Below are 10,342 nucleotides of genomic sequence, written 5' to 3'. Positions count from 1 at the left end.
TCACTGTACCTTTTAACTTTTGTTTAACTAACCCCCTCATTTTTGTATAGTTCCCCCTTTTGAAATTAAATGCCACAGTGTTGAGCTGTTCTTCCCACCACAGGGATGTTGAATGTTATTTGTATTATGGTCACTATTTCCAAGTGGTCCTGCTATAGTTACCTCTTGGACCAGCTCTCCTGCGCTCCACTCAGGATTAAATCTAGAGCTGCCTCTCCTCTTCTGGGTTCCCTTACCAGCTGCTCCACAAAGCAGTCATTTAAAGTATCGATAAATTTCATCTCTGCATTTCATCCAGAAGTGAAATGTTCCTGGGGTTCTCAACCTTTTTCTCTGTGAGGCCTCCCTTGACATAAAAACCTCCAAGTCCCAGCGGGGGTGTCTCGGAGCAGGGGCCTTCAACATAGGCGTAGTATGGTGGGGGGAGGTGGAGCAATGTTTTTCATGTCCCCAACTCTGCCCATGGACCAGGGAGCCACAGACTCCCAGTTGAGAACTGCTGCAATAAAAAAATATTGCTTCATCCACCTTGTCTCTAAGAGAGAGGAAGGTAATTTTAGTCATCCTTTTTGAAAGAGTAACTAATTTTTCATATCTTGAACAAAGGACATCTGTGCTGAAGATTCATAACTCCTACTCCTTTTAATTAAGATGTCTGAGCTCCCAAAAGCGTGCAAAAAAAAAAAAAAAGTTTCCCAGCAAAACCAGAAAAGCACATTTGACATTCCTGAATTATTTTTGAAGTACAAAAACCTAGAAGACCTGTTCTTTATATAGTATAAAAAGGCCATATCCAATTAAAAAGAATCTTTTGAAGATCACAATAAGCAGTATTTGTCAGCAGCAAGAACAAAACACAGAAATTAGGCTTATTTAGTAATAAGAACACACTTTCTTGCGAGAATAAAGGAAAGACAATCTGGCACCAATAAGAGAGAGCACATTTAGTTGTAGCCCAGTTTGCTGCCATCAAATAGCTAAAAGATTTGTGTCAATCACAGAGCAAGCTCAAAAACACATTTTCACTACAACCACAAGATGGCAGGCTTTAATGCAAGAGATTTAGCAATCAAAGTCACTATTTGTACAACTAGAACTTTGATCTGAGCTATCTTAGGTATACACAGAGTGAACCATTGCAGTTATCAGCCTAATATTAATACTGTAAGAATGTAGCACACGTGCAGAGGATTTCACACTCTCTAAACTTAAAAAAACACCCCACAGTTGTCCATCACTGCAACCACTACAACAGATCCATCAATAGGAGTAAATATAGTAGTCTGCCACAGCATTTTAATCATATATTTAAACATGCTTTAAGCAGAGTTAGGGCTGGTGTACACAGTAACTGGAACCAGAATATTTTTCACCAGCTATAACTCAGCTTTAATTATTTCAATGCAAAAATCCACATGTGCTGATACACCTTTTGTTGAGAATAAACAAATGATGGTAAGTTACAGGGAGATCATTTAAATTAGAGCTCCCACTGTTCCCATAACAGTGGAAAGAAAAAATGTAATATAAATTCAGCTACAGGACAACAACAACAACAACATGACCAGAACCCAAAGTTGAGTTGCAAAATATCCATATTTATTTTTCAACTGATACTACTGATGGTATCAATCCACGTGTGCACCTCATACACCTCTACCCCAATATAACGCAACCCAATATACCATGGGTTTGCATACAGCGTGGTAGCCGCAGGGCTCCAACAGTGGGGCTCGGGCAGCGCTTTAAAGGGCCCAGGGCTCCGGCTGCTGCAAGGAGCCCCGGGCCCTTTAAATCACTGCCGGAGCCCTACCACTGCTACCCCAGGGCTCCAGGAGTGGTGCTCCGGCAGCACTTTAAAGGGCTCAGAGATCTGGCCACTGCGGGAAGCCCCAGGCTCTTTAAATCACTGCTGGAGCCCTGTCACCGCTACCCTGATATAAAGGGGTTTCACCTATAATGCGGTATGGATTTTTGGCTCCCGAGGACGACATAATATTGGGCTAGAGGTGTATTTCAGAAGAGTGACTCTAAGAATTCACATTTCTAATGAGATTGGTTAAATTTAAAATTAGAAGGAAAAAAGTATAATTAATTTTAAAAAGTCTAATTATATGTCGATTTGTATTTGGACAGCTAATACCTATATTTAAAAAAAAAAAGCTGCAGACTTCCTGGTTGCTCTGCTAGAGTGACACCACAACATACTGCAAAAGAGCCATTCCAGTGGAAATCTTTGTAAATATTAAAAATGCGTCATTCACCCCAGCTCTAAATGAACCTGAGAGTTTGTTTCAACAAGATCAGTAAAACTGTTTGAGTTTTGCAAGCACAAGAAAAACTACGACATATAACAAGACAATACACAGTATGCATATTTATAGTTCTTATTTAACAGCAAAAGCTCTTCTTGTTTGTCAACACTATCTAGCTTCTCCTCCATAAAGAGGGAAAGTACACATTCAAGTAAATACCCATTTGCTAATATGTTCATAGACTAGCTCAAAACTGTGCTCCTTCACGTACTTTGGCTCTCAAGTGTCTAATTCCTTTTCAAATAAGATGATGCTAAACTGCCACGAATGGCATCTATCCATTATTAGGACTGTAAAACAATTTAAAAAATAATTAATTGTTCTGTTAAACAATAGGATACCAAAGCCCTATCTGAACTAATGCTCTCAACTTTGCTACGTACTGTGGAACTGCACAGAAGGTATATTTTAAGGCTAAAACTGGAGTAGACAGCTGCACAGGTGTATATCAAAGTGATGGGATCAGTCCATATTTCACCAGCATTCTCACACTACATTGGCATAATGTTAATAGTAGTAAGTGATCTGAACTGCCACTTTTGACCAATCACTTGGCCATTCACTGCTTTGGTACAGTGATTAACAGAATGTTTTGGCAAACTTATTGAACTCTTTTTCCATTGCAATGATATAAGATCATGGCAATGAAGTAAATGAGTCACCACGTTCACCTAAGTAGAAATATGTAATATCTGTTTTCCAGATTTTGTCTTCTAGAGTAGTAAGACAGTAAAGCCAACTTTTAATAGGGAAACATTTATATCTAACTTAATGATCAGATGAGAGGTTCTCATGTAAAAGCATTAGTGTTTGTAGGAGCAACTTTACTGCTGTTTTGACATGTAAACCAATTTCTTCCTCACTATAAACTTTTCCTGTAGCTTTCATATGGTAATTTGTTTCTGGTTCTCACTCACACAACTTCTATTTTTATTAGAGCAAACTACCAAATCAAAGCTAGCAACTTATATTAGAATTCAAATCTTAAATCACCAACAGCCCACCAGCCATCTCATAGGGTCCGCAGACTGCTTCAACACAATATACTAATGAATGGCTGATTCATTAGCATTTTGTCATCATATTTACATCATTTTAGAAACAACCTCTATACAGTAGCATGTGTAAACTATCTAAACAGATGCAAAACAAGCTGAAAGTAAAATATAAATCAATACAGATGACTTTAAATCTTAACATGTAGATCTGTTTGGCCCACACAAGATTGTGCTTAGGTTGATGTGGACCTCCTGGGTAATGAGGTTGGGCCCCACTGACCTAGGCTAAGATGTGTCTCATTTGTTAAACTACTCAGAAATAAAAGTGCTTGAATCCACCTTATCTACTCAGAGGCCTATTCAGCACTCCTTACTCAAGCAAAGCTCCTCTGAACCACTAAGTTTGGACTGGAGTTGGCAACCTTTCAGAAGTGGTGTGCCGAGTCTTCATTTATTCACTCTAATTAAAGGTTCCGCGTGCCAGTAATACATATTAACATTTTTAGATGGTCTCTTTCTATAAGTCTAGAATATAAAACTAAACTATTGTTGTATGTAAAGTAAATAAGGTTTTTTAAATGTTTAAGAAGCTTCATTTAAAATTAAATTAAAATTCAGAGCCCCCTGGACCGGTGGCCAGGACCGGGGCAGTGTGAGTCCCACTGAAAATCAGCTTGCGTGCCACAGGTTGCCTACGTCTGTGCTAGCTAGACAAACGTTGGATATACCTGTATCTTACGAGTGTCTATGTAAACCCAGAACTTGAGAAGTTTATGCACCAAAAGTAGAAAACTTCTGCTAGAGAGTAATGCCAAGCAATATATTTTTGAAGAACAAACTTACTTTTTCATTGAAAAGAAGTTAAGTGCTTATGGAAGACACTTGTAAAATGTTAACTGACTGTTATCATCCTGACATCTCAGATGAGTCCAGCATCTCTGTTGCTTTTCATAGCTTTACCAAACAGCAACAGTGTGACCGTTAACAAGATTCAGGTCAGTTTCACTGCCGCTATTCAGAACCCCATGAAACCACAGGGAAACTTTTAGCAGCAAATTGGCATGATTATTGGGAACACTATTGCTGCAGAGGCAGGCACTCATGTGAGGAAGATAGAAGTCCTAGTTCCCAAACTTAAGATCAAATCAAGGCCTTCTCCTATTTTCCATATATATGCAATAGTAACAGCAGTAGAAATACCACTGTAATGACTAAATAAAAATTTGATGAGAGCCTGTTCAAAGCACTCATTGCTCCAAATGTCTTTTATTGAGCTGTAGGAGCTTAATGCTTTGAAAATCAAATCCTTTTTCTATTTAGTCAGCCACCTTAGGTTGAATAGCTCCTTGCACTGTTACATCTGATTGAGAACAATTAATCTGTTTTGCCTGCAATATGTTTCCAGTTTTTTCAACATTATTTTTAAAGCATATTAAGACAACTTCGCTAACCAGGCCCTCCAATCCATAACATACCACCTGTGCAACTCAGGAGATGCTGGAACAGCTGTTTCAACTTCGCTTGCCTTGAGACAGCAGGGTTCTTCTGAGCAGTTGCCCTGTACACCAGCTGTACTGTGCTTAACACATGCCTAGTCACTCAAGCTCCATCTATCAAACCCACATTGAATCTATTTCATTGTCTAATCCCAGCTCAGAAATTCCTCCCTTTAAAACAAACAATCTGGAAGGAAAGCTGGTTTAAGATATGAAGCCAAAAAGAGTACTGTTATTGCATGGTAAGGTTTAGTAAAAAAACACACACCACTCACAATCAAAGCACAAGACTACAGTAGTTCCTCTGGATAATTACCACTGTTACTAGTATCTTCATTCAACTATGTCATTTGCTTAAAAGTTGCTTTCACCACAAACTCCCATGAGGAGAGAGCAGATGTGCCTAGCCACCGGACAACTGCCATAGTGAAATCTCAACCTGTCATGAAAACAAATGCTAGTCCATTTATGAAATCCCATGTTTATTTTATTCCAGCTCACTCTTCCTAGAGAGAATGCTTAAACTGAGCAATGAATATCTTAAACATAGACAGGACAGGGCCCTTGTGGATGAGCTCAAGGTGGTCATATCATACGTAGAGGACTACACAAAGGCAGTTGGGTGAAAATCTGATAAACATGTGGAAGAAGTTGTGAGCACTGATGGATGCTAGGAGGCATAAAACTAAGCTTGATAAGGGAGGATAAATAGGCAAGAGCCGACTTATACAGCACTTTCAAAGTGACAAAAAGCTTGAATTTGACACAATCCTCAGATGGAAAGCCAAATGGAAGAATTCAAAAAGAGAGCAGTTATACAATAAAATAGGAGGCAAGGAAGAAAAGTTTAGTGGCAGCTCTTTGTTTGGATTAAAGGAGGAAGTGATGTCTGTGGTGAGACCAGAGGATGTAATAACACGTAGAAGAGCTCAAAGAAGGTAGGAAACCTGCACCTTATGACCAGTAAGAGCACTCTGGACCAGTGTATAAAAATGTAGTACTCGATAACTAGGATACCTCTTCTAAACGATGTCGAACTTTCAGTGAGAACCACAATTTGAGATCTTGTGGGACCACCAATCCTCCCATTCATTATTATTCAGACCATTTTAAGAAAGTATTTTAGCCATCTTTTAATATTAGAATTAACAGCCAAAAGGGCACATCAGAACACCCAGCCTGACCGCCTGCACATCACAGGCACTGAACCTCACATTATCCTGTATGACACCCAATAACCTGGATTAGACTAAAGCATCACAGCTATAACGTAACAGCTGAAAAGAAGCCAGGAACACATGGTCAGCCAACTCTCCAGAGACTCCCAGAAAGTGCTCTCCAGACCAGAGCCTCTACTGTAGTTTAAGATTTTGGGAACAGAAATACATCTGAGCTTGAACAGATGCCTGTATTTTAAAATATCTAAGGAGGCTCTAGGGAACTATACACTTGCTAGAAGGACTTCAGTCGTAAGAAAAAATACACACTTTAGATCAGAAACAACTAAGGGAACCTTTCTTGAGGTATACACAACTCCTAAGTGAATATAGTACATGGGACTTGAAAAGTTCAGCAGGCTCCTAACTAGCTGGAGGACTAAGGCCTGAAGAAGATGAGGATAGACAGCTTGAGCACATCTCCCAAAAGTCCAGAAGTATGCTTTGATAAGAAGCCCAGTCCCAGTGGAGCACTCAGTAAATGAGGAAGGAATTATGGCATCTGCTAAGCAGCTTCTATCCCCGAGCCCTAAAACTTTTGTATCAGCCTCTAAAAAAAAATTTACTCTTACCCATCAAACTGCAAGAAAAGAAAGCTTCCTTGGCTTGTCTTTGCCCTTTCAGACGGCCAGCAGCAGGAGACTTTGAAGGTCTTCATTGCTCTACTCTCCATCATCTTTTTTTATTTTTTGGGGGAGGTGGGGGGGAAGCCCTCCTATCCACGAGTTACTTCACTGTAGGGGTCCTTGATTTTCCAGCCAATGAATGCCAATAATCGTGACAGTTTAACTATTTCACAGCTTGTCCATAGGACTAGCAGTTACATTGACTAGCCTTATTAATTACACGCTGCTGCTATTTGACAAAGCTGCGAGCAGTGGAGGCTCTGGAGCTGTCTGCAGTCAAAGGAAGACGTTAAGTACAGCAGTTTACATATGAAAATATTTTCACAAAGACTAAATGTAGTTTTTAAGTGAAATCCCAAATTGAGCAGAAAGACTTCCTCGCAATGAAAGTGAACTGATGCTAAGATGATGTGTTCATCATGCTATAGCAGAAACAAATGGAGATATTCACTCAAAAAGTTCATAAACTAACTCTTTCAGGCCAAACCAAATGGAAGGCAACTACAGCAAAAGTGTTTAAAATTACATTAGATTCTCTCTTTCAGGTAACAGAAGACATGATATGTAAGTTAGGAGTCAAACACTTAAGTGAAGGATTCATATTGAAGAGAACAAAAAATATACAGAAGAGAAAGTTGCACAAATCAATTATCTACAAAAGGACATGGCATGATTTGTCCTATGAGATTCATAAGGGAAAAAAAGGCTGCATAAGATTTTTAGTCTTTAAGTATCCCCTTAACACTAGATTTCACCATGCAAATCACCTGCCACGATGCCTCATTCTAAAGATTTTTCAATAGGTGAATTTTTCTGTCTTCTAATAAGCCATATGTACAAAGTTATTAAAAAAAAACAAACTATCCATCACTCCTCTGAGTGAATGATCAGCACCCTGGGGGAAAAAAAAAACCCATCTTGAATCTAGGGGCTACATGACTTTTAAGTCCAATTTGACATTTATTTTCCCTGAACCCACTATTAAAAAAATGACACTTGTAATAGAAAAACATACATCCTTCATCACCTAAAATGCGTAATTAAAGCTCTAATTTAAGTTTTACAACCAGAAGAGCAAGGAAGAATCCTAGACACTTCTCTCTCCCAAAACTTTAATTTTAACATTAAGTTTACTATTTGAACTATATACCTCCCCCAACTAAAATACAGTTGGCAATCTACTTTTTTTTTTAAAGTCCTGATTTAACACAGAGCCCTCCCCACACTCCACAGGCCTAGCTAATGGCAATCCTCGCCATGTGAATTCTTAAGCCTAGGAACCTTCCTTTTCTCCTCTAAAAAAAGTGACATTACTGCTTACTGATACCATGTATTAGGATTGACTCAAATGCTTCATGATACTATGTATTAAGGACATTAAACAACATATACATTGTAAAGCAGACAGTTGTAGTGTAAAGAAAAGTCTGTAGTGTGTTTTTGAGTACCACAAGTAGCTAGAACGGTTATACAAGCACTGAATGGCTATGTTTAGCACTGCTGAACCCACTTCCCTCCCTGTTCCAGGAAGGTTCATACTCCATACAATATTCCTCCTCCCCAAGAGAGCTAGAGGCTCATCAACAGACGGGAATGCAGGGCTGCCAGAGGAAAGTGCAGGTACCTCTCCATTCATTCATACACAGTCATTAGCTACAACACATAACAGCAGCTGGAGCAGACGGGCTACTGTACTCACAACGAGAGAATGAATGGGAAGAAAGAATACAACCCCCTCAAAGCAGGCATATTTTTATGCCCTGTTCGTCTGCTCGAGATCAAGCCCCTGAAGTGGGAGAGGGGGCAGAGCTTCCTTATGACGTAACCAACATCTGTTCCCCACAGTAACGTAGGCCAGAAGTAATGCCAATAGAGGAGCGAAAGATTTAGGGTGCAGGTAAGGAGGGCCTGGCAGCATGGCAATAACAGGACTCCCCCCTCGCAAAGCACTATTATGGAGAGACAGCCCAGGAAGAGACCGGTCAGCCCTTCCAGTGGGACAAGAGCCCGCAGTGCTACGGGGAAGGATATCTGCGGGCTCATCCCGAGGCCCCCAGCCAGGACTGAAACAGCCGGGGCAGGCAGTGCTCTCCAGGATGGTGCAACTCCCTCCACAGAGCTGCGCCCCGCCTCCCTCTCGCTGTAGGGGGGGAGGGGCAGCTTCCCTGCCACACAATGCAGGACACAAGGCACAGAGGAAGGCCAGATTCATTCATTTCCGTTCAAACTCTCCCACCTCAGGCTGCGCTACATCCCCCGCCCGAGAGCTACCGCACGACAAGATACCGGGGCTTCCCCTCCTCAACGAAGGCACCAGCCCCCAATGGGGACTCCCTCCCGCCCTGCCTCCCTTTTGACGCCCCCCGTGGGGTCACTCACCTGCCCAGCAGATGCTCGTGCTCCGTGCGGATCTTGCCCAGCTCGATCTGCAGCTTTGCCCGCTCCCGAGCCGTATCGTCCAGCGCCCGGCGAGCATCGGCGAGCTCGGCCTCGTAGAGCCCCTTGAGGCCGGTGAGCTCTCGGCCGCGCACCTCCTCTCGCTCGGTTACCTGCAGCTGCAGCACGCTGTTCTCGGTCTCCAGGCTCCGCACCTTGTCGATGTAGACGGCGAGCCGGTCATTGAGGTGCTGCAGCTCCTCCTTCTCCTGCAGCCGGGAGATGCGTGTCGGGCTGAGCGGGGTGCTGGCCGCGCTGCCCCGGGAGCGCTGCCCCACCGGCGTGGAAGCCGCCATGGCGAAGAGCGGGCGATGCGGCGGGAGCCGAGGTTGCGGAGCAGCGAGGCCGGAGCCTGACAGGGGGCGGGAGACGGTGCGAGGGGGCGCGAGAGGAGATGCGGGGGCTGATCTAAGCGCCCCAAAGCCGTTCAGAGGAGTAAGAAGCAGCTGCAGCACTAGCAGCGGACGGTGCAAAAGCGGCGGGGGGGGGGGCAGCGAGGCTGAAACAAGGAAAAAAAGGAGGGAAAATAAAAGGGCTCCGGCCGCTCCCGGGTTAAAAGAGCGCAGAGCGGGAACAGGGGAGCAAAAGCCGCCCCAGCAACGAGCCGAGGGAAAAGACCGGCGCCTGGAGCTGCAAGGACAGAACCCGCCCGCGCGCGCCGGTTCCTTCCTCTCGGGTCGGGCTCAGACTGAAACACAAAACCGGCGGGCTCCGCTCCCTTCCAATATGGCCGGCGCGCGCTCAGCCAGGCCCTCCCAGCTGCCGCTCACAACTACGGCCCCCACGTGACTCGTCCTTGCCCAATGAGGCAGCGAGACGGGCCGGGCTCTGCTCTTTTTCGCAGACTGGAAACTAAATTCAAAAGCCGCCAGAGCCTGCAACTGTCAGCAGGCGTGCGAATGGCTGGCGCGCGCCCCGCGCCTCCTGGCTCCGCCTCTGCGCGCGCTAGCTGGGACAGTCTCCCTCTCTCTCTTGCTGTCCCTCCTCCTTCCCCCCGGGGGGGCCCTTACCGCGAACGGGGCAGGGGCCGCCTCGGCTGCTGCAGCCTGGCCGTGTCTTTGTTTCCTCTCTTGTCCCCACCCCAAGAGAGGCTGGTGACGTGCTAGGGGCTGTGAGGGGGTCCGGCTCCATCCCTGCACTTCTCACTCCGCTCGAGTTACAAACCCAAACGCAGCCCCCCGCCGCACGCCTCCAGAGGTTTGGATGGGAGGCGCGTGACGTCAGGGGGTAGTTTCCCCACTATTTATACCGCCA

General features: G+C 44.0%; 1 protein-coding gene across 1 annotated transcript in view; it reads right to left on the bottom strand.

The window, feature by feature from the left end:
• LMNB1 (lamin B1) overlaps nucleotides 1-9,852 on the bottom strand; it is a 44,786-nt gene extending 34,934 nt beyond the window's left edge. The window contains exon 1 of the mRNA XM_032798557.2: nucleotides 9,032-9,852. Coding sequence (XP_032654448.1) covers nucleotides 9,032-9,384 — 353 coding nt within the window. The 5' untranslated portion in view covers nucleotides 9,385-9,852. The remainder of the gene's footprint in view (nucleotides 1-9,031) is intronic.
• Between the last annotated feature and the right edge of the window lie 490 nt (nucleotides 9,853-10,342).

The sequence above is a fragment of the Chelonoidis abingdonii genome, chromosome 6 (genome assembly GCF_003597395.2).
Source record: "Chelonoidis abingdonii isolate Lonesome George chromosome 6, CheloAbing_2.0, whole genome shotgun sequence".
NCBI lineage: Eukaryota > Metazoa > Chordata > Testudines > Testudinidae > Chelonoidis > Chelonoidis abingdonii.
This window is presented reverse-complemented; position numbering and strand designations above follow the sequence as displayed.